This window comes from Lissotriton vulgaris, chromosome 8 (assembly GCF_964263255.1).
Source record: "Lissotriton vulgaris chromosome 8, aLisVul1.2, whole genome shotgun sequence".
NCBI lineage: Eukaryota > Metazoa > Chordata > Amphibia > Caudata > Salamandridae > Lissotriton > Lissotriton vulgaris.
In genome coordinates this window covers 1554999126-1555024570 of record NC_141696.1, presented here as the reverse complement: position 1 = coordinate 1555024570, position 25445 = coordinate 1554999126, and the positions used below count along the sequence as shown (strand labels likewise).

General features: G+C 46.0%; 1 protein-coding gene across 2 annotated transcripts in view; it reads left to right on the top strand.

The window, feature by feature from the left end:
* Positions 1–25445, top strand: part of LOC147700380 (histo-blood group ABO system transferase-like) — a 233815-nt gene that overhangs the window by 105749 nt on the left and 102621 nt on the right. For both annotated transcript variants that reach the window (XM_086935744.1, XM_086935743.1), the window contains exon 4: positions 9206–9295. In XM_086935744.1, the coding sequence (XP_086791870.1) occupies positions 9206–9295 (90 nt within the window). The remainder of the gene's footprint in view (positions 1–9205; positions 9296–25445) is intronic.

Genomic DNA, 25445 nt, shown 5'->3' with positions numbered 1-25445 from the left:
ATTGGCAGCCCCTCCAGATTCCTTCTCTTCCAGGGTCACAGCTAGCTGAGTGTCATCAGCATATGACACCATCTGAATTCCATGTCTCAAAACAATATTGGCAAGTGGGCGCATACAAATGTTAAACAGGGTAGAGCTGAGAGACGAACCCTGCGGCACCCCCTGGTTTAAAGGAGATACCCTGGAGCTGAAAGGATGCTGCAGAACCTTGAAGGATGTATTTTCCCAAAAAATCTTCAAATAGGTCCATGTGACTCCTCCAACCCCAATCTCCCGTAGCCTCTCAAGTAGGAAGCCGTGGTATACTGTGTCGAACTCGGCACTTAGGTCCAGCAGAATCAAGGCCGTGGTCCGACCTTCGTCAGCCGCAGCCCTCAGCACTTCGGTTGCCAGTAGGAGAGCGGACTCCGTACTATGGATAGGCCTAAAGCCGGACTGGGTATCGTGAAGAACGCGTCTCTCTTCCATAAACCTCGAGAGATGGCCATTCAGATGTTTCTCTGCAATTTTAGCTACATAGGGAAGTAGAGATATGGGCCTTAGATTTTCCGGGAGAGCGGGGTCCAATGAGGGTTTCTTCAACCGAGGAACCACCATGGCATGTTTCCAATTACTGGGACCCTGCCCCGTGCTAAAGGACAGGTTCAGTAGCGAGGTGAGAACAAGAGCAATAATTTTCTTTCCAAGTGCAGAATTTTTGGAGCGGCCAGATTTCACCACCTCCATCAGTCAAAGGACTTCGTCTTCCACCAGAGGGCAGAGGGCAAACTTATCCTTGGTCCACGGAACCTCCTTACTAGGCACGGGAGCAAGCCTCCTACTACTTTCTGGAAAGGTGGCATATATATTATCAATCTTATTAATGAAATAGTTAGCAACCTGATTACAATAATCCGTTCCAAAGAGGATAATTGTTTCACAGCCTGAAAAATGGTCTTCATGGAATTTTTTGCTAGTTCATTTTGCCCTGTGCAATATTCCCTCTGCACTTTCCTGATCTGGCGATGGTAAAGCTGCAAAGCCTCCAAATATTTCTGTCTGTTCTCCTCCCGATAGCTCCTCCTCCGTTGGCGCTCAAGATGCTTACAACTGGATTTAATTTGCGCCAAATCTCCTGAGAACCACTTCCCAGAGGCAGATGTACTCCCACTTTTACATTGTTTTAACGGTATCAGGGAGTCTACAGCCTCCAACATCCACCTAGATATTACATTCTCAGCACTCTGGATGTTGTCCCCTACCTCAGGAAGTCTGACGGCCAATGCTTCTTCAAAGGCATCCTGAGGTAATGCGGCCCATTTCTAGACCAATGTAGGCTTGGAATAACTACCCTGCGAGTGGAGGGCCTAACCTGGTGGCAATAAACTGAAAGACAGTAGATAATGGTCTGACCAGGCTACCGGGACCGGCAGTGCAGCAACTGCCCCTGCGCAATTAGTGAAAATATTGTCTAAGGTATGACCTTTGTTATGTGGGGAAATATGGACCAATAGGTCCAGGCCCAAAGCCTGAAGGCCTACCAGAAACTCAGCCGATTCTTTACAGCCTTTATTTTCTAAATGCAAATTAAAATCCCCCAATAGGAGAAAGTTAGAATAGCGGAGGACATGGAGAAGAAGAGTTTCCAGGAGTTCATCAATAAAGACTCTTCCCGGACCAGGAGGTCTATAAATGAGGAGCCCAGAGACTGATCTAGAGATGGTGATATTCAGTCTAAAAAAAGCGGGTTCACAGCTAGAAAGCACGAGTTTCTCCAATTTAAGCTGAAGATCTCTCCTGAAAATCACAGCATTACCCCCCCTCCCCCCCACCTTCTGACCAACCCTGTCCATCCTTAAAATCGCATAGCCTTCAGGTAAAACTTCCAAGACATCAGGTGGGGATTTCTCATTAAGCCATGTTTCCACTAGGAATAATAAAGCTGGTTCTTGGTCGTTAAGAAGATCACAAATTTCTGTCCTATGTTTGCTAAGTGATCTACAGTTCAAGAAGAGACAGTGTAGAGGGGTGTTAGTTGTTCTTGGAAGTTCCCTTTACCCCTTCCTTCCACATCAGGTGTCAACCAGAAGTTACAATGCTTACAGTCCCTTCGCCCACCCCACGCCCGCAGAGAGTGTAGACAAACAGTATCCCCAAGCATCTTTGGCCGTAGACAGGGCCAAAGTGGCGGAGCAGTCACAGCTGTGCATGAGGGAGATGGAGAAGAAGGAGATTAGTGGTGGTGAAGAGTCTATTGTGTCCAAAGGTGAATCTAATGTGGGTGCAGTAATCAAATCTATTAGCACCTTTGGAAAACCTAAGCAGTATAATAAAACATGTTATTGGTGTGGAAGTAATTTTCATACTGCGGAATAAAAGAAATGTGTAGCACTGAATAAGGACTCCCGAAAGTGCGGTTGTAGGGGTTACTTTGCATCTGTTTTAAAGTGGCTACTGTAGATGAGGAGTGTGGAGTGAAAGTCAGTGAAGATCGTTATCTCTGTGTGGAAGGTACCGGCATGACAAAAGGCCAGTGGACAAGTCCCAGGGAAGTATTTATAATCGATTGTAAAAGTATTGAGCTCAAGTTATACTGTGGTTCAATGTGCATGATCATCTCCAAGAGTATGTTTGTTAAACATTGGTCAGAAATTGACCAACTATATGAGGATTTCAATCCGGGTGGTTATCAGGGAGAGACTATTAATATCGTGGGATATGTGAAAGCAGGTATACAATTTGGAACAGAGAAAAGAAATGGAAAGTGTATGTAGTGGAGGATGGGCCACCCATATTTGGTTGGGTACACCAGTATGACCTTAACATCGTCATAAATCCAAAAGTGACTCATCAAGTGATGTTTGTGAAATATCGCTGGTGGTCATTTTGAATGTATCACCGGAAGTACTAAAAGAAGAGTTGGGTCTACTCAAGGGGTATGTCCAAAAGTTCATTTTGAAGCCTGATGCTGGGTCTGTTCAGCCTATAGTGAGAAGGATTCTGTTGGTTTCCTGCGCTATTGTTAAAGATTTTTGGGATGAAATGCTGTTGAGTGGAGTAATTGAACCTGTGGAGGTGTCCAGTTGGATATCTCTGGTGGTTATTACGGAAAAATCTGATGGATGGTAAAGATTTTGTGTGGATCTGAGGTCACGCCATCAGAATGTGGTGGTTAATACTTATCCCTTACCAAATATTAGTGAATTAATTTTGGCATTGGGTGGTGGTAGGTAGTTTAAATTTCCAAATTAAACTACATGAAGATTCTAAATCCCTCATCACCTTTATCATCATGCAGGGCACATTTCAGTTTACTTGTGTGCCCTTTGGACTTTGCTCAGCAGCTAGTGTATTCCAGAGAAGGATGGGCAAAGTATTTAAAGGCATAAGTAACATCCTGTACTTTCAGTATGACATTTTTGTGTTTGGTGACACAATTGATCAACACAACATGATTCTCAGGCAGGCTTTGCATAGAGATGGATGCTGGGTTGACTCTATGCTGGGAGAAATGTAAGTTCTTAGTTGAACAGGTGGATTACCTGAGTTACAGCATTACTGCAGGGAGAGTCAAGCGTAAAGAATATTTGTTGATGGTCATCAAATTGGCTCTTTCACCCACAGACAGGGACATGTTGAGGTCTTTCTAGGCCTCATTAAGTATTATGACAGTTTTGTTGAGAAATATTCAAGAAAGAGTGTTGCGGCTACTGCTAAAAAATTGCATTGTCTTTAATCAGCGAGAGGAACAAAAGGACTTTTTTGAGTCAATCAAGAGTGAAATTGTAATGGTGGAATTTTAATGCCTTTTGACACCAATTTGAAATCAAACAGTGGATGCTAGCTCCACAGGTATTTCGGCAGTGTTGTCCCAAGTTCATACTAAAGGCGAAAAAATTAAAACTTTTGCCTCCTGCACTTTGCCCTCCTCAGAGAGAAATTACTCTCATTGAACGCAAAGCGTTGGCTGCAGCTTGGGGTATAGAATATTTCAGGACTTACCTGTGGGGAATCAAGTTTCTTTGCGAGTGATGCAGTGGTTGAAATTCCTGTGGCAAGTAAGGGGAATTCTATGCTAAGAAGTATCAGGAATCACAGACCACTTGCATATTTGAGTGTTAGAAATGGGATCTCTGGTTGGCTAAGGCTTGCGCCAAATCCAGGCAGAGACCGCCAGTCTAGTCAGGGCAAGGGAGTTAGACGCCAAAGCTTGGCACGAGCAGTCACGCTTATCCCGGAGGCAATGTGTAAAGAGTTTGCGCAACACACACACAGCAGCAACACCCAAGGTACACCACAAACGGAGCCCCAAACAAGGTTATATCAAAAATAGCCTTAGTATTATCACAAACACATTTTTTAGTAATCACACAATATACAATGTGCCACTAGGCAGTATTTACAGGAGATTATATACACATGACAGGGCCAATTGGGCCACTATAAGAACCATCACAAGTACACATAATAAATGTAGAACCAATATTAAATGTAGCACACAACCAGTAACTACTAGCAAAACACTGTACTCAGCATCATATCCTGCAACATAAATCATATTATGCAATCATCATCACATTAGGCGTGAAATACATTCTGCGCTAATCTCATAAGCATAAACACATTATGCCATCACCTCATAAGTCTGAACGCATTAGACAATAACTTCACAAGCATAAATACATTATGCAATAACATCCTCGGCCTAAATGCATTAGACCATAACCTCACAAGCATAAACACGTTATGCAGTAAAGTCATATTAGGGAATAATCTCCTAAACATAAATACTAGAGGCATAAACTACAGTGCGTAAATCACATTTCATAGTACCACATAAATAACAGTTGGGCCTGGTGTCCTATCAACCTCACACTGTCCCCCTGGCCAACTCAAATGCCCTATGCCCATAATGTCAGGGCAGCTGCCAATGCAGCAGAATCAGTGTGCGCCATTGCGCTGGCACCGCTGTGCATCCTGGGTCCCCACTGGGACTCCTCAAGATGCTCTTGCCTATTTATTTTATTTATTTATTTGCGTGTTTATACCGCGCTAGGATCACCTCCCGAAGGAGTATCTCCGCGCCTTTGGCGACCAAAAAAGAAAAGCAAATAGCGGACCCTAACCATAAACATAGATCAATTTTGAAAAAGGAATGTCTTTAATTGCTTCCTAAAAGGAAGGTGGTCCTTGCACTGTCTCAGAAACAGTGGGAGGCTGTTCCACAAGGTTGGACCAGCAACCGTAAGAGATCTTCCCCCTTGTCTTATTTTTCTAAATTTTGGAATCTGTAACAATGCCTGCTCACTAGATCTCAAAGAGCGTGTCGGTGTGTATCAGGAGAATTTCTTAATCAAATATGCTGGACCATTTCCCTGTAGACACTTATGCATTGTACAGCAGATCTTAAACTTTACCCTCTGTTTGATGGATAACCAATGTAACTTCTCCAGAAGGGGTTTAGAGGGGGTGCGAGAGGGCTGGTTCAGGACCAGACGGGCAGCAGTATTCTGGACCACCTGGAGTCTAGAGATTACCGCTTCATTTGTTGACAGCAGCAACCCATTGCAGTAGTCCAAGCGACTCAATACTAGGGCCTGCACCAAAGTTCTCCTAGTAGAGTCTGGTAGTAGAGGAAATACCTTTCGTAGCATCCTGATGATATGGAAGCAGGAGCCCACCACTTGATTGCTATGATGTTTTAATGAAAGCTCCTGATCAAGTCGGACGCCAAGGTTTTTCACTACCTGCTTGGGCTCTGGAGCCGGGCCAAGATCTTGAGGCCACCAGTCTGGGGTCCACAGAAGTTTGGCCTCACCGAACAGCATCACCTCCGTTTTTGCAACATTACACTGCAGGAGGTTAGATGCCATCCAGTGTGCCACCGCCTTCATCCCCTGAGCAAAGGAGTTCCTGACCTCCACCGTAAGGGTTTCAAAAGGAAAGAGGAGTTGGGTGTCATCTGCATATGACACAGGAATAAATCCATACGATCTCATGATGTTAGCTAGGGGGGCCACATAGATATTAAAAAGAGTAGGGCTCAGACAGGAGCCCTGTGGCACCCCCTTAGAGATCTCCAACTCCTCTGACCGATAATTCCCCAGGGTGACCCTTTGGGTACGACCTGTCAGGAAACTCCTCAGCCATGACAGCGCCTTGCCTTCCAGGCCGATGTTAACTAGCCTGGCTGTTATGATGTCGTATGACACGGTGTCAAACGCCGCAGACAGATCCAGCAGAACCAGGATAACAGAATGACCTTTATCCTGGAACATGCGTAGATCGTCTGCGACTGACAGCAAGGCGGTCTCAGTACTGTGTCTTGGTCTAAAGCCCGACTGGGATGGATCCAGACCGCCTACTAGCTCAATATAGCTGGATAGGTGGCGATTTACATATTTCTCTATAATTTTCCCCAAAAAGGGGAGAAGAGAGATGGGCCTTAAATTCGCCAACTCCGTCCAGGGAATGGCAGTATTTTTCCTCAATGGCCTTACTAACGCCCTCTTCCAGTCCATAGGGACCTGCCCTGTACAAAGGGAAAGATTAATCAAGTTCTGGATTTCTGGCCTAAACTTAGCAGCTGCCGCTAATTGCCGTGCAGCTGTGATCATCACAGTAGGCATGGCACTCACTGTGCCTTCTGGTGCGGTGCAGCTGGAAAAAGGAATTAGCTCTGGCACCACTGTGTCTCCTCTGTCCCACTCAGGGACTCCTATATCATCTGCGCAAATTGTTGCAGCTGCCCTCTATCAGGCAGGGCAGCTGGGAGCCAAATTGAGAAGGCAGAGCCACCTCAGCGCCCTCTGGACCCCCTCTGGGGCCCTAGAAATGAATGTGCCCACGTTGCAGCTGCCCGCTACTGCGGCGCAGCTGTGACCATATCCCTAGAGGGGCCCAGCACCACAGGACCCTATGTGCCCCCACGTGCCCCAATTGTTGGAGCCACGTCGGGTCCTGCACTCCGTTCTTCTCCCGGCCGACGATTATGCCTCTCTTCACCCGATCCCTCTCCTGGGACGAGGACTTCTCCTTGGGGCTTATGGAGGCAGGGTAGGCTCCCCTCCTCCTCCACGCACGCAGGTAAGCTTCCCCTGGCTTCTGGCTGCACTTCCTTCTTACGCCTCACCCACAGTCAGGCAAGGCCACCTGGCTTCCTGGTCGCGCCGGTCCGCGGCAGTGATCTCTCCGTTAAAAGAGAGCGGGATGGGCACCCGCCTGGAAATAAGCAATGCGGGGTAGGAACCCGCAAAAATGCACCACAAATGTGGTGTGGGCACCCGCCGTTTAAAATAATCTTAAAGCGGGGTGGGCTCCTGCTCGGTCCCCACCATTTGGGGGAATCCGGACGCCAGAGATTCTCTCCCTTTTTTCATGCAGCGCAGCGCTGCAAAGTCCACTCTCTCTTCCATCTTGGAATAATTACAATATAGCACTCTCCAAGAGCTAGGAGCCACAGCTCCTCAGAAAAAGTCCATGAGAGATCCAGGGGGTGCAAGGTTGGGCCCAGGGAGGCAAGCCCTCATGGCGATTCCTCCTGGGCCTCCAGCAGCAGCATGTCCCAGCAAGGTCAGGGACAGCAACAGCACAGAACAACATCATGGGGTCACATCCCCCATACTTATACTCCACAATCTCTTTGTCTGTAGCACAGGGCATGGGGGAACCAGATGCAACTGGCTTAGGGGGGATTTGGAGCACTTTCTTTTTCAAGCTCCTCTTCACCTTTGTCAGGTGGGGGCTAGGTGATCCGACACACCACAGGGGGTGGAACCAGCATTGTACAGGCTGGGCACAGTCCTATTCAGGGAGGGTGAGGGGATTACTCCTCCCCTACTACCACTGCAGATGTCCCATTCAGCCTAGCGCTGACTCATTGCGCCCCTCCTGGAGCCACACACACCCCTCAGCCCCTGTCACTCAAAAGCCAGACATGCAATTCACATCAGGCAGACACGTAGCACACAGAAATGACAGATTTTAAAAGTGGCATTCCTCAACCAGTCATCATAACTCTGTGCACACCATTGCGCAGCATTTATTTTTACAATTTCATACACACTAAACTCGACCACGCTGCTCCCAATCCAGGAATTATCACAGACACACTTTATCAGGGAATCCCCAATGCATTCCTATGGGAGGGCAGGCCAACCTTATCAAATGCACAAAGAGAGCGCACACACTTTACATTGGACCACAGTGCTAAAGTGCCCAGAGGCCTAAAACCACCAACACTATGTCAGAAAAAAAGGAAAAAAAGTTTAGGGGTGAACCTGCTAAAAAGGGCCAAGTCCAATAATACATATTTTTATAATATAACCTGTGTGGTGTCCATCTGTAGTGTTGTCACTGTATTACTGTATGTGTTCACAAATGCTTTAAACACTGCCTCTGAGATAAGCCTGCCTGCTCGTGCCACGCTACCAAGGGGGTGAGCAGGGGTTATTTTTGGAGTGTAGCCCCTTACCCTGACTAGACACAAAGGTCCCTATTTGGTGAAAGTTCCCTACCTCTGCCAACTAGAGACCCCCAAATCTAACATTGAGGGATTATGTTTTATGATTAATAGCCGGGCATCTTTGAACTTTGATGTTCTTGTATACACTTGCAAGTTTTTATTTTAGTTAGAAATATGTTTTTGTATTCCTTCAGTACACTGGTCATTTGTATGGGACAAGATGTGTTGTGCTTATGAAGCTTGCAATGCCAGAGGTAAAGAGCCTTGTATAAGAACGCGAAGTGTGAGTGTAGCTGGCATTCTGTGTTCTAAGTGACCTGCGAGCATTCTAGTGGTCAGTAACTCTAGGGCTGGCCGAAGGATAGCTAAGCTCCTTCTGTAAGGATAATACTTCATGAGTAAACCATTCGACTTACTCCTGCCTGTCTTGACATCATTCTGGGGGTGTAAGACTGGAAACATCTACATTAACATGAAATTATGTTCTCTTTGACTCTGGCCTCTGCAATTATAGAAAGACTAACTAAGTAATCAGGTTGCGTCACTGGCTGCTTTTTTTCTACCCTCAAGTAGCATTTCCTTCACAGCATATGTGTAGTTTTCACTGATGCCTCGCAGGCAACTGTGGTTTGGCGAATGGTTGAGCAATGCTGTAGCTTTAAGAAAACATTTGAGTAAATGAATAATGTAGGTGTGTGTTTTGTTCTTACTGAATTTTGAACTCCCTAGTGAACTTCACTAATGTTTATATTTTTCCTACAGGTACACATCAAACACTACCAGATGGTTTTTGTCTATCCTTCTCTGTTCTCTTGTGCTAATTGTTACATTTGCTGACTCCTATTTTTGCAGGTAAGCACCATTGTGTCATTTATCTATCAGCATCAGATATATTACTTTGGTTTGTCAGTGATAGGTGCGTCTGGATTCTGCTTCATTACAATGGGTCTCAGCTGACAGACATGGTGCAGGCAGGTTTCCTACTTGAAGACCAGCTCTGTACTTGTTCTAATGCACATTTCCAGGAAGGTGGCTTTTTTCATGAATACAATAATTCTCCAAAGTGAATTTTATGGCAGCTTAATACGTTTTAGTCTTTCAAGCTTTAAGTCACCATCACAACTAAAGAAAATACATTGTGGGTGTGTCTATGTCGAAAGACAAAGTTAATGATTTCCTGAAAAAAAGCTTCCCATCAGTTTGGAGGGTGTTGTTATTGGACACTGAATACTTCTCAGTACAGACACCTTAAACACAGAATGCATTCTGCACTCTGAAGGGTCACATGGAACAAGTATCCCTGAACTGAGAGATACCTGACTTATTTATCAAGACCGAATGAAGGAATACCGACCTCCTCGTTCTCCTGAAAAAGGGTATGGTAACTTAGGGAACAGAAATTATTTTTCCAAACAAATCATAGATTAAATGCAAACCCAGCTACAGCTATCTAAAGCAGAAAGGGGACCAATACCATTCAAATGTCGTGCCCATAGTAAATTACCAGGCACAACACAAATGTTTGACCATCTTGTACAGCACCTTTCAATCCACCCCCCCATGCACAACAACATAGCACTGTTATTTCACACCACCCTGCTCCAGTCATCCATCTCAATCATACCCAAATGGCCCAATTAAAAGCTCCCAGTGAGAACGGCACACAGTAGACCCTTTTAAGGGATCGAGTGCGCAAATCAGTTGTAAAGAACTACACAACCCCCTCCCCGCCTTCCTGTGCTTACCAAAGATTTCTTGCTTGAAAATCTCGCCAGACACATATTCGTATAGCTGCTTTTCCCATACGTGAGTTTTGAGCTGCAGGGGGTTGCCTTCGCTGAATGGGTATTATCGCCTAGGCATGTTATACTGACTGTGAAGCTGGGCTGGCTGACTTTCTATTAGATCACAACTGAGCTTGCACTCCAGGAAGAACCAGGAAAACAAAACAATGCGAAAAGTGCTGCAGAAAGCCGTTCACCAAGTTGTGGAAGACTAGCATTTCAACGTACAACAGGGTGACATTTCTGCGCATCCGATCCAATGAACGCAGTCTTATTGTGATCGATGTTTGATAAGGAAAAAAGAAGCATGTTACAGAACTATCGGATCCTTTGCTCTCCTGAATTGCAGAATGTGTGATTTGAAAAAAGCCATCTGTTGAAGGAGAAGGCAATATTTCAGAGTGAAACCAAATACCACTAAAATGCTGAAACATGAGGGGCAGTGAACGAAGTAGCCTCACGGCTTTATCTTATCAACACAGTGCTTAATTCACGTCTGCTGCACTTCATGAAACATGAAGCATGGTGGCCGTATAGCGGGTGCCGTGCTGATAAAAAAAAGCGCTACGGCCATTAATTGGGTGCAGCCTGATTAAGGGTAGTGCTGCATTAAAGTGATACAGGGGTCGGTGGGGGTGGGCATGCAACGACATGGGAAAGAAAATTGCTTCATTAAGATACAAGGAGCTACGGCGACAAAGCTGAGCAAAGGCACACAATAACACAATAAGGAAACTAAGGGAAAAAAGTCCCTCAAACAACAGATAAACAAACAAACAAAGTGTAATATACACTATTTGGTCCCTGCTCCATGGGATGAAACTAAAGAGAAAAAGGAGGGCCAAACAGGCAGGACTGACCACTATCAAGCAGGGATTTATAAAGGACACTTAAGCAAACAAACGTAAGGCAGGTGGGTGGCTTTAAGTGAAGTATATGCAAGTTTATTTCCATCGATCAGGGCAAAATAAGCCCCCATCACAGTTCCACAAAACTGTTGGTATAGGACACCATGAAAGAACAACAAATTAAATGTTAGACAAAAAACACGGCAACGTTAGAATCATGACAGTGTGTTCCAGGGTACATCAATTGGATATTCAAAAAATAATCACATGCTGTGATTCCATTCTCCTGGTTAATAATTTTCTATATGGTGTGTAAGGAATTGGGTTACGGCTCGAGGTTAGTGAAAACCTAGTCAAGCAGCAACCATAATCCTTGTTAGGATGAATCAGAAGCAAACTCCATATTAACCTGTGCTCAACCCTCTGGTAGCTTGTCACAGAGCAGTCAGGATTGGCAAAGTGTTAAGTATTTGTTCAACACTTGAAACATTAATTAAATGAGGACACTACACACAAAAAGGATCCCATACTAATTTAGAAAAATAGAGTTAAATTTAATAAAGAATTTGCCCCAAAATGACAAAAAACCAATCAGTAGACCGGAGATATACAGTTTATAGATTTCAGTGAAAAAAGTACCAAAAAGCCCATATTGCTACTTTCAGCTATCTTTTTCTATGACACTGGGAGAAAAGTCACGATTTGAGGCCTACCACAATGAGGCACAGATTGGATAGAGGGACCAGGTTAGTTCTGTGGAAAGGTTTGCTTCTCAGTCTAGCGCAAAGAGTCCCGTCTGTAGTAGAGGAGGCAGTAAGGACCATGGAGGCATTGTGAAAGGTCGTTGATGTAATGCGAAGACCAGGCCTGGTGTCTCAGACAGATGCTGCTTAGAGCAAAGATCCGGTTGTAATCACAAACAGGTGGGCCGGTGCTTTGTGATGGAGCTCCCTGCGAGCTGTCGATGCTGTCATGCAAAGCTTTCGTGTTGGCGGGATGTATGAGTGACATGTTTTTGGCACCAATGGGCTTGCTTGCGGTCGCCAAGAGCCCAAAAACTTCAATTCATGTTCTCTGAGGCCACACCAGGGGTCAAGAACCTATGGGGAGAAGGGCAGCAATTGGGGGTCAGATACTTGCTCCCGCTGGATCTGGGTGCTGGTTCAGGTGGTTGGGAGTCTTTTATGTCCCCGTGGCTCGGAACAGGAGGCCAGCAGACTAGTCCTTGGAGTCATTCTGGGAGACTTGAAGTCAGTTGCAGGTCCACTCCCTCTAACTCTGACAGGAAGTTAGCAAGGCAGTAATCCAGCAGGTGGCAGTATTCCAACAGGACAGCAGTCCAGCATTTTGCCAGTCCTTTCAGCAGCGGAGCAGTCCTTCTTCTTGGCAGAGTCTCCACAGGTCCAATAGTCCAAAAGTGTACTCAAGAGTTGTCCAATAAGTCATATACTTACACCTGGTGCCTCTTTGAAGTTGGAGCGATGGGCTAAATTGTCATGAGAAGGATTTGATGCATGCCAGAATTGATAACTTGGTGTACATTCACAAAGATTGTGGACTGATGTTGGGGTGGGGGAACTTTCTGGACCTGGGGAATGATGATCCAGTTTCCTCCACTCAGAGAGGATCCATGACCAACAAACTTCCCTACGGCACCTCTAGAAAACCCCATAAAACAGACATTGGGCTCCCAGACTCCATTAGCTGCCATTTAGACACATCCAGCTTGCATCTAAACATCCCATAGGGCTTAGCGTCAGAGTCCCTTTGTCTACCCAGAAGGCATCCGGCATTGCCCAGAGACCCTTCATTCACTCCTATCCAAATCACAAACACCTGTGGCTCACCTCAATCAGCCTTTCAAGACCATCAGTATGTCCTATAATTCATGAGAGCTTCACCAGCCTTCATACACCCTTCTTTAGCCATTAGAAACTTCATCCATCCCTTTTTCTGCATTCAAACACCCCAGCTGTCCTTAGAGACCATTGGATGATCATCAGAACCTCTCAGCAGGCCTTCGGGCACTCACAGCAGGCCCTCAGAGAGTCACAGGCAAGATTCTACCAAGCTAGTTGATCATTCACACCACTGTGAACCCCCAGGTTGGACTTACCCTTGGCTGGTATGTAGACACTACCAGTGATCACGAGTCTGCTGCCAGGTTCCCCTAACTGGTTTGTAGATACTACTTAGAGACTCTACGCCTGTCTGTAGACCCCTCTGCTAACAGAGATTCTTGGCTGGAGTTTGAGTTCCACTAACTGCACTTGAATACTCTCAACTTGCACTTAAAAGCCCTCGGCACAGAATCAGGAACCCTCCTCTTGACGTGAGTCAGCCAGAGCTGTTACGTAGTAGTACGCCATGGCTCCTCCCTGGTGCTGCCGACGACCGTTGACCGTCGCAGGCCCGCCCACCCTTTACAACACCTGTACCGCGGCAGAATTGCCACCGCAGTTAAGGGATTAAACTTGTGTAAATGCGAGACCTATTGCATTGCAAATACTTGTTTGAGTGTAAAACTGAGCACGGCACCGCTTCAAGGACACTGCACTCGGGTCCTTTTTTTTTTTTACTTTAACACTGAGCTCGTGTTCTTGAAGAGGGCATGGCACTCAGTAATAAAGTTTTAAAAAAATAAGGTAACCGAGCGCTCTCTTTAAAAGTTTTTTTAAAAATCAAACAGAGCACAGTGTCCCAGGGCAGTTTCTATTTGCTCGCAACTGTGCTGAGCTGCCGTAACCAATGTCCTGGAAATTTTTCTTAATTATACTTTTGACACCTGAAAAGTGCTTCAGAGAGAGGACAAAAGTTACTCACCTCTAATAATAGTTTGGCAGCTTGAAATACATCACATGCATTGAAGATATTCTCCCAGATAGTCAGTGGAGTCAGACAATTCTGTTTGTTTTTATTAAACTCATTTAGTTTGCATTAGGGGTCTGAATTCAGACCCCTTGAAATTAGGCCATTAAATCCAAAAGTATCTATTCACATGTTGCCAGGGAGCACCTATCACACCTGTGAGGGGTTGATATCAGACTATGTGTACACAGGGAGCCTGAAACCCCCGCAAAGAGAAGGTTTAAAACTCATTTGATGAAAACCTTGGCAGCCAGTGCCTGCCATATTGTACAATCTCCCATGGGCATTGGCTGCATCCCTAGAATCCAGTCATTGGTCTTGGGGAGAGACTGGGGGTGTCTGCTCTGTACAGCTCAAGTCTCGCCTCCTCTTCATAGACCCCTCCTCAACACCTCCATGTGCGCCATGTTGTGACGGGCTCAAAGCGCCGCCCACACAGCAGACCGCACCCCTGCGCGGCCACACCCCCTTCTCACATAGTAAAACAAATATGAAAGTTGACAGGCCCGTAAACCCTTTTTGAGGGGGCATTCCTTTCTCTTCCTGCTACTTTACTGTGCCAGCTTCAATGGCACCATCACCATGCTTTCGGCCTCATTTACAAGTAGGTAGTTTCAGGTATGTTTTTCCTCAGACAACTTGAGCATTTTATGGAGCACCAGGGCTTTAAGTGGGCCGGGTCTCACTGGGTCTGAACATCAGCAGTTTTTTAAAGGAGGCCTTCAAACGGATCTCTATTGGGCTCTGTTTTGTGCCTTGGCACAGGCGGTCCGTTTTTTTCTGGACTATAGTGACAGCAGCACATCGATGTGTGCATGCTCACACTGCTCACTTCCCACTAGTGGAGAAGTTACGGCATGACGCATGCCAGGTGAGCGTTGTAGAGGAAGGTAAATCTTTTCAAGAGAGTCATTTTCTCTCTGGATTTTCCTTCTCTTTTTGAAACTCAGGAGCAGCAACATTGTCCTGCAAGTCGGGCACCCTGTGCTAAACACAGATTTTTTAGCTTATGGGTTTTTAAGCCACACCCTTAATTACATTGACCACGCCCCTTTGTGAGACCCATCAGTTTTTTCAGCCAACTTTAACTCTGTGGAGCACTGTCTAGTGACTGTTACAATGCAGCAGCAGCAGTACTGAAAAGGCGTCACCTCACCCCATACTCTTGTATTGGTCAGGTAAGGTTCAGGCAACTAATGGTGCAACTCCTTAACAAACCATAAACATTCAGCAGCCAAAAACATCTCAGCCCGACATCACTACCAATGGGAAATCCAGTCATTTTTCAGAGCTCGGCCGCTGCATTTTTATTATATGGAAACCATGGTGTGTGGGTTATTGTTCGATCTCACCCAAATCACTCACAGATTCTCTCAGCCACCCCCCAATCCAGACAGAATTAACGAGTGAAAAAGTATTCTCCATAAGGAACAACTTTAAAGGAACAAAATGTGTGCAATGGTTCCGACATGTGAAGAGACGAGATTTACGGAGAAATGTAACTCTTGCCTACAAGCTCTTTCCCTGGCATCCCCACCAACAACCTCACCGTTAATATCCTTTACCAACCAACTCCTGCGTACAGCTCATGCGTGGTCTTCGGGTGTGGCGAAACCCCCCCAAGGTTGGTGAGAGGCGTGAAACATAGCTAAAAAATGTGGCAACACACGCATTTGCCAGCGCCTTGTCTCCTCTAGTTGGTAAAATTCATAGCGCTTAGAAGTCGCTCATTTAGAGCCATATACACAAACTAGGCATTAACATTTACTTAGTGCCTATAGTGCCATTATAGGCAATACTCCCCACCCACTGTCAGAGCATGCATGATGACATAAATACATACACAACACAACTTTTGTTTGGGAAAATATTGCTGCAGAATAAAATGCTCCATACAAAAGTATGCAATATGGTGGGTTATTTTACGGGCGATCCGAGGGCGGGCAGCGGTAACCGACCTATGCTGCCTTGACCGCCTGCTGAGCCAACTTGCACTGTGGCGAACCCAATCAGTGCTACACCTTATGGGGTGATCCTCTTTGCCGGACGACGTGACCCATTGATCCCTTATTACTCATGCCCCTTTCAAGGCGTAGCATAGCAAGGCAAGCCCCCCGGTTGTTGAGGCTCACAACTGCCCGAAGGACTAGCGGGGCGCCTACAGACTTCTTTCAGGAACCTGCAATGAGGACTCCTGGGATTTGGCTGCAGCACCCCTATTGTGCTCCTGCAGAGGTACCCTTCTGTACCCATCTGCTTCCAAATCGCCCTGTAACTCCGCCACAGCTCTGGAGGCGTCCCCCATCACCTCCAGAGCCCCCTCACCAACATAGCTGTATTCTCACCTGCAACCTGTAATTTCCAGGACCTCCTTCATATCCAAGAGGAACAGGTCCATTCCCACCTGTGACAAGTGAACCCTGTCTTTATTATAATAGTCCTTGACATTCACCTGGATCAGCTAGTGTCTGATGAAACCAAAGCCCCTTTAGTCTGTGAACTTGCGAATTGAACTATTCTCCCTCCTGTCGAATGTTCCACCGCATCACATGACTTAGCCCCGTGGTAATCTCTTCGAGGGACGATTCCCAGGAGGGAGCTCTACTCTTAGCCAGAGCAATATTACCCTTCAAGCTGATAAAGGCTCCAACCTGCCCTCGAAGCAGAATGCACATAGTTGTTTGACGTTGACCAGGCATTGCACCGATCTTTTTGATCGTTAAACCATGGTGAACAGGAATGTTCATAACTCAGAGTATGTAACAAGGAGCAAGTGTGTCCTCTTGTACTTGCCATGATTCCCTTCTTCCTTTCAGGGATTTTGCCTGTTCAGTTCTCTCTGTGGTAAAACCCCCAGACATTCCTGGTTTTATGGTTCTGACTGATATAACCCCAGTGTGTACAGCCTGCACTATAGTGCCAAAATTCAGGGTTGCTTAACTGAAGTAACCTGTAGCCTGCCCTCGGTTCCAGAGTGCACTTACTTTGCCGAATTTAACCAGACAACTGCGCAGACCTTTTTGATTGCTAAACCGTGGCGAACGCGTTGATGGTGTCAGATCTGGTTTGAGGGGTGTATGTATTGTGCCCACTAATGAAGTCACCGCACCCTTTGGTGGAGTGAGAACTTACACAGCTCACCAGCTTGCTTAACTGACGTCCGATCACATATGCAAACTACTTGTCAACCAACTGTGACCGTTGATGCATTGACCAGTAATATACCTAGTTCACATAGTTTTCTCTGGAATTGATTGCCTTCTACAGAATCAACCCGGGTTTGGCTTACATTCGGTCACCTTGTAATTCATGTTGGAACATTTTACCCCCCATAGCCAGAGAGTCTTGCATATTAATAATCCGATGAAAGTGTCGGAATCCAAGATTCCCAGTTTCATGTTATGCTGCAACCCACCTTTTGTGGGTCCGCTGGGACCCCCTCTGCTTCCCTGCAAGTAAGCTTGTTACCTAATACAGCTCCCTTTGCTCTGTGAACTTGCGCACAGCGCTGTCCATCCTTCTCCAGGAAGTTAAACTACCTCACTTGACCTATAGGAATGTGATGGCCTCCCATGAGGGGGCTCTACTCTTACCAGAGCTATATTACCCTTCAAGCTACAGTAGGCTCCCACCCCCTGCCGTGTAGTTGCGATCCTTCTAGCACTCTAAGTGCCTTAACGCCCGTCTCCCCACTCTAAGGGACAGCGGCACCCTTGTTATCTGACCGCTTCCACAACCAGCCTCTCTAACATGACTATCAAGGTGGGGAATTTTGTGCTTAACTGAAGACGCCCATAACCTACCCTCAGAGCACAGTGCACATCCTTCATTGAAGTTGACCAGACATTATAGCAGTCACAGCACCCTTCGGAGTGACGACTTCCTCCGCCTACCAGGCTTGCTTCACTAAAGCTCGATCACGTTACCCTGGAGCTTAATCCAGCTATAGACCTACTTCCCTTTGTTATTCCTGGAATGATTGCCCCCCACGAAATCAAAACCGCATTCAGCTTACATTCTGATCACCTTGAAATTCAGGGTGGGACATACCTACCAGTCTGACCACGAAGTCGTGCGTATATTAACAATGATACTGGTAGACTCTAACATTCCCAGTCCCAAGTTTTTCCGCAGCCCCCTCGGTGGTTCTGCTGGGACCATACTGCCTCGCTGCGAGTTACCTCGCTACCTCAAGCAGCTCCCTTAATGCCCTTGTATGTCCCCAGGAGACACCTGGCAGGCTAACTATCTGATGAACTAGGAATGAGTGACCATAATCAGGTGTGTCCTCATGTACTTGCCATGAATCCCTTCTTTCTATCAGAAATGATGCCTGTTCAGTTCCCTCTGTGGAGACTTCCAGCTTGCTTAACTGCTAGCACGGTGTGCAGGTACGACATTTAATGTGTAACAGCCCAGTTTGCGCCCACCTTAATGTACCATGCTGTGGGCAATTAGGTACCCACACATCTCTTGCTTATGAAAGATAAAAACAAACTGGCCAATGTAATTAAGGGTGTGGCTTAAAAACACATAAGCCAAAAAATCTGTGCTTAGCACAGTGTGCCGCCCGACTTGCATTTTGCTGTTTCTGTCATTGCATCCAGATATATGATACAACAAGTCAAATCACACCAACAAGGCACTGGCAGTGTGCCCAATGAGAAACCCCCAGTTCTGTGTGATACAAACCTTAACGCACCGTGTGCAAGTTTTTGCATAACCTTGGGGTGACTAAGCCCTAATGTGCCCCCTTACTTGGCTGATCCCCAGTACAATGGTACAGACTGATGACCAAGTGCTGCTCCCGCCAGTGAACATGTAGACATGGAGCCTTTACAAACAATTTGTCAGCTGGCAACCTCTGGCTCCTTTACTCTATGTATTTGTCCCTGCCTCTAAATGTTAGCTACCATTGTAATGAATAATGATCGATTTCGTTATACGTTTTCGATCTGCTTCGTGGCTGCTCTGTAACCTTGCAGTTGCGACATTTTGGCAGGGACACCCAAGCGCAACTCAATGCCGTTCAGCCGTCACCAATCAATCAGGGTGAGGGTGCTGCATGGAGTCAGCAAGACACAGTGAGACGTCCAACTACCAAGTGTCCAAGTGTGCTGGGCAAGAGTACAGTCCTGGATGAAGGGCCCCAACACCAATACTGGGGTCCTTGAGGTCGCGCACCCGGGAGAAGGAATGCCAGTAGGGTGTAAGGGCAACCTGCGCGCCATAGTTAACTATGGTCCCATACTCCAAATCTCCCGCTTACAAACTCTGAGGAGGACAGGGAGGCAGAGCACGATCCTCCCGACTGCCACTGTCCAAAACCAACAAGGACAATCTGTCACTCCCCGCCGCGGGGGCTCCATGCACTCGATGCCACAGCAGCGACCGGGCAAGCCGTGATGATCTGGTGCGCCCCACACCAAAGCCTGCGGGACGCACCGACCAACAGTGCTGTGGGGAGGGATGCAAAATTTTCCAAAGCCCGGATGCATCACGCAGTCCAGCATATAGAAATGCCGGTGGTGACTGGAGACTAAACCAGAAGCAGACAAGCATCACTGACACTAGGGCTGTCACTAATACAGTAGCTAGACAACGCGCAGGTGGAAATAGGCTAAGATTTCCCCCCTCCGGTCAGAAGAACCAGAAAACGTTGATTTGGTTTGACAAAACAGTAGCGCCACCGCTTAAACTTTGCAAAACAGGTAAAAAGGATTCGGGAACCGAACGAGAAAGCCATACGTGTCTCATTGGTGAATCACCGCATCACTGGCCTATTTTAAAACCACTGCAAGCCGGGCAGCCCCTTGTACTGTACACCAATACCCGTGTACGGTATCCTATAGGCCATACAATTCATAGCTCTGATTGATTAGAGCATAGTGACCCTTTCTAGCAGGCCCGGCTAATTGTAACCCTAAAGACGGCGCGACTTGCCACATTCCCGGCTCATGGACCCCACCCATAATCCAACACATGCAAACAAAAGGAAAAACCGGCAGCAAATTGCTCCTTTGAGTGGCAATCCCATAGGAAAATAGTGCTCAGACTAGAGTTGCGCTGTTCTTCCTAAACTACTTCTGCACGCCTGCCAATTGGAAGAGGTCAATGCTTCTCAAATTAAGTGAGTAGTCAGTGGGCTACCCTCTAGTTTATAAGAAATCGCACCCCAAACATTTGCACATAGAAGGGGCAGAGTTGAAGTTTTAGAGCAAACCTCTGTGCGACTTTGGGCAGTGATCTAAGTTGGATCTTGAGCCCCTGTGCGATCAATGGAGGGAGAGTGCTTCATCTGGTAATTAAGGGGGTAAATTGTACATGTGACCTCCATAGTATTCTGACTTTTTAAGTACTGCATTACTGACCAGATTAATGATCCTTCCCTACTCCATCGGGCTGAGATAATAGAATTCTCACTCCCTCTGGCCTGTCAAGGACCCCAGAATTAATCAACAACAGCTTCCAATAGTATAATGATGCTTAAAGATGCTGTGGCAACTTGTCAAAGCCCCCGCTGCATTGCCAAACAGCGAGATGGACTAGCCAGTACTGGTGAGCCCAGGCAAGACCGGGTGCCCTTTGTATCCCAAAAGCAATAACCTATTTATGTATTTATTTTTCCTAGCACATACTGGAGCCAAGGGTAATGGAGCACTTGTGACCATCAGTAGCAATTAATCAAGGACACATACATTTTTAGTTGAGGTGTTTGCCGTGCCAACCAGGTGGACTTCCCATTGTCGCCAATATAAGCCAGCCTCACAACAAACATGGCAGCCTTCATCCGCGGAACATTTCCTGAGGCCATGAGAATGAGAACCTCGTTGTCGCAGGTGTTCATTCCGCTTAATCCTGGTCGGTGGGACTGCTTGTGCCCCGTGAACTGCTGCCCCAACTACCAGAGAATTAACTGGACCTGAGAGGAAAGCCCTTTTTTAGGCAGTTGTAACATGAAGCATAGGCGGTTTCCCTAGCCAAGGATGAACACCGGCGCTCCACTGCCACCCAGACAGCATGACCAGTAGGGACAGAATTGGCCCCTGATCACCCTCCCTGAATCTGGGCAGGGCCACCCACAAGATAATTCCAGCCTCAGCAACATGGCTCGTGAGTCTTAGCTAGGCCATCCCAGTGATTCCGGACCGGGCTGGAGCCCGGGCAGGCAGCAGCCATGGGTGACACAGAAAAAGAAATATAAAAGGTCACTCTAACCTAGATATATAATATCAATTCCAAGCCTGCCATCTTAAAGGAATCACGCTAGTTCTGACTTAAAGAATGACCTGAGGACCACGCCTCCTCCCCTACAGCCTTACTCCCGGCCCTGCGCTAGCAATGCAACTGCAGTGTAAGCTGCATGGGGGATATTACTGCGAGAAGCCATTACGAAAGCATCAAAAGCATCCAGGCACTGCTAGAAAGCCCGACGACCACTCAAGATGAGGAGGACCAGCGATCCCATAGATTCCCTTATTTTTTTAAGCCCGAGGGCTTACTATGATGGTCTGCTCGGCGGGGGCATTGCCCCCAGCCGGGAGCGCCGCACCATGCACTCAGGCTGCATTAAATACTCTTGGCACCTTTGCCTTTCCCAGGTCTTCCGAACTTACCATGGAAAAGACTCAAGAAAAACCCTTATGGTTTGATGCCTGCACGTGCGAGGACTGATAACTCCTCTTTTAATAGGAGGTAGATTCTCCCCCGTAACACTACTCGGCATGCCCCGGCGATTCCAATGAATCCCCCTCCCTGAGCCGTCCTGCACGCGCTGCCTGCTGGGAGATATATTTACCCATAGACCACGCCCCACCAAAAAGGCATTTGAACCCACAGCCCTTAAGTGGATGCTGCAACCCAGTGCCCCTTCAACAACTAGCACCAACAAGGACGATACACCTGTCTGCTGGTAGGCTTGGCTTAAGTGATCTGGCCAGAAACGCAGGATGTTGAGCCCACGCTGAGACAGAGGCCCAGTTGTGGGCACAGCCATTGCGCCACAGCATCGCTTGGCACCTAGGGGTAGATACATGAAGCAGAGGGGAACACTGGCACAGCATATTGAAAATGCACCCACTGCGAGTTAAACACCGCTTGTTTTTTCCCATCAAAATACGCAGCTATCTGTTTATTCGGAATGGAGATCAAAAGTTATGGAGAGATGGCGGCACTCGTGGTAAAAAATGTTTCGCAAGTGTAGATAATGTGAGATAAGTTATTCGTGCCAGGAAATAGTCCCTTCCGGCCGGTAGGGACTGGTAATTGTACTGAACAAAGGGGGAGTGCAAGAACCGCCTGCACTGTTTCCAAAGGCACTCCGTTGGGAGAGTGAACTCCTATATTATATTTTCATCACAAGGTTTTAAAAATATTAAACGAACGTAGTCCATGGTAATCCTTTTTAGAAGTTCATTTAATCGATGAGTCACATATTACATCATAGTGACTTATTTGTAAAGCACGACATGCCAGCAGCCTCGCATGTCGTGCGCCGCTACTCGTGATATCTGATCTTTTGCTATCCCCTGACGAAGGGCTCAGCCCGAAATGCATAGGGATGATGTATTGATCAATGGATGTCACTAAGAAGTAAAATCATTATATTGCTTTACAAATAAGTCACTATGATGTAATATGTGACTCATCGATTCTTGCACTCCCCCTTTGTTCAGTATTCGGAATGGAGCACACCTGGAGAATGCAAGCATTGATCCCTCTACCTCGTGCATGATAAGCTGATGCACTGATGCACTCCCAATCGGGCTAATTCACCCGCCGGCGAGCGTGCGTGTAACCGGATGCACCAGCAACCCCACAGTAATTATTTACGATGCTCCTAACAATCTTGCCGGTGCCCTGGGGTGAAGAAGACAGAGGCAAGGGGTATGGGGGGACACCACAGCGACTCCCCGTAAAGGCCCTGGAAAAATGTGCTGGTCCACCGGTAATGTGTGGACGTGGGGAACACAATCTTTGTAACATCGGAACTTGGGACCCACAGTTGCAAAGGATCCCCTGGGGGTGGGGAAAGTAAAACCAGGGTCTCCGGCCAATGAAATGAAGTCACCACAACCTTATTGAACTGCACCGCCGCAGCGAGGCCACAGGAATTAGCCTCAGGACCGCTGCGAGAGGATCGACCAGCGAAGCAACAGAGCAGCCCAGGAAAGTGTAAAATCAAGATAAATCTCCAAGGTGATGAACAAAATATAAGTTTATTCAGAGAAAGGAAATCTCCCATCCATCAGCTGGATCAAGTCAGGTGCAACCGACTTCTTCACCACTCATCCAATTCCATTGCTATGGAGCTGCTTAAACAATAACCAGAGCTCTTAAAGGAATAGGAATATACAATAATGTAAGAGCGAAGTGAAATGCACAATACTACACATCTTCCCTCTATAAAAAAAAAAAAAACACACACAAAAAAATACCAACTACAATAAAAAAAAACTACCCGAGAGTTGGGCGAGACATAAAAGTTACAACTTTTCATGTAAAAATAAATAAAACATTTTTTTTAAACATTCATCTCAAAATCTTTGAATTTAGAAGGTACCCTTCTTTTCCTAGTTTCCCTTTGAGTATGAGTGGGAACATCAGATGTGGTACCAGGTTTACCCACGTCACCATTGTTTTTGTCATTCTTGTAATCAAATAGTGTTTTATTTTCCAAAATTACCACCCTATTTAAATTCCATATGCGAGTATCTTCAGTCTTTATCACATTTCTAATAATCTTGACCACTCTGTGGGGTTTAGCAAATACACCTGATTATTTTTTCCCACCGGTGCCCTTATCATGACCATGTCTCCTACATTGACCACAGTAGTTTTAACAGATTTTCTGGAATCAAAACTCTCTTTTCTCATAATAGCCTTCCTCTCCTCATTTGCTTCTCGCTTCTGTTGAGAGGGAACACCATTTTTTATTTTGGACTCTGCTACATTCACCCAAAATGGAGCTACTAAGGTGTTAGGTTGCTTTGTTTTTCAAAAGCATGAACGGGCTATATCCTGTGGTAGAATGGGGACTGAACCTACAAGCTTCAACCTTTTTTACCAACTCACTTTTTAAATCTAGTCCATTTTGTTTAGACATATTTATGGTTTCTTTGAGTACATGTACAAAACGTTCCACCATACCATTGAACTCAGGGTGGTAAAGTGCACATAACTTGTGTTGTATAGAACAGCATTGCAAAAACTCCTTCATCTCACGAGATACAAACTGGACACCATTGTCCGTTAAAAGCGGACCAGGTGAACCTTCCCGTGTAAACACTTCCTTAAGAAATATTATGATTTGTTTTGAGTCAATATTCTTTGTAAATTTTATCTCTGGCCATCTGGAGAACATGTCTATGAGGACAAATATAAACATTTCACATCCATTGAACAGAACAGGTCCTAAAATATCAAGAGCAAATTCCTGCCATGGACCTTTAGGCCGTTCTCCTATTATCATAAATTGAACCCTAGGTTTTAAAGATTTCTCACTCAATACACACTGCAAACAGTCTCTGACTACCCTCTCGACCTGTAAGTCTAACCCCGGCCACCAGTAGTTAAGCCTAAGCCTTTCTTTAGTCTTTGAAATACCCTGATGGCCTTCATGGGCTAAATTTATTAATTCTCCGTGCAGCACTTTAGGTGGAACTAGCCTTGGACCTCTAAAAACTAAGCTTCCACTTATGGACATTTCATCTCTCACATTCTAATAATCATCCACGCTCCCACCTGTTTTACATGTCCAACCTTTTCTGACTAAAGAGCGTAACTCTGCAAAGTCCATATCCGATTCACTTGCTTCGCACCATTTGTCCTCTTTCATCCCATCATGCTGGATATTACATACCCATTCATTCATGTCCTCCTTTTTGGAGTCTAGTTCACCTTCATCTAAATTGACCAATCTGGAAAGCGTGTCAGCAATGCAGTTACGCACCCCCGGCAAATATTCAACATTAAAATCATATGCTTGCAGACCTACAATCCATTTTGAAATCCTGCTAGAAATAGCATCAAAACCTTTCTTATTAAACACCTCACACAAAGGTTTGTGGTCGCTTTTCACAGAAAATTTGGTATCCCATAGTAAATTCCTAAGCTTCTTGATAGCCCAATGAATTGCCAAAGCTTCCCTTTCTATCAACGAGTATCAAAGCTCTGCACCTTTCAAACTTCGAGAGAGAAACAAAATAACTTTCACATCCTCACCTTGCTCTTGTTGTAGAATGGCTCCCAGCCCCTTCATACTTGCGTCTGTAATAAGTACAGATTTCAAACTAGGATCAAAACTTCGAAGTTTGGGCATTTTCTTTAGACTATCTTTCAAGATGGAGAATTCTTTCTCACGCAACTCAGACCAATGAAATTCAACACCTTTGCACAACAAATTCCTTATGTTAGCTGTTTTCTCAGCAAAACCTTCTACAAATTTGCTGTAGTACTCTGTCATGCCTAGTACTTTCATAACTTCCTCCTTATTGCTTGGTG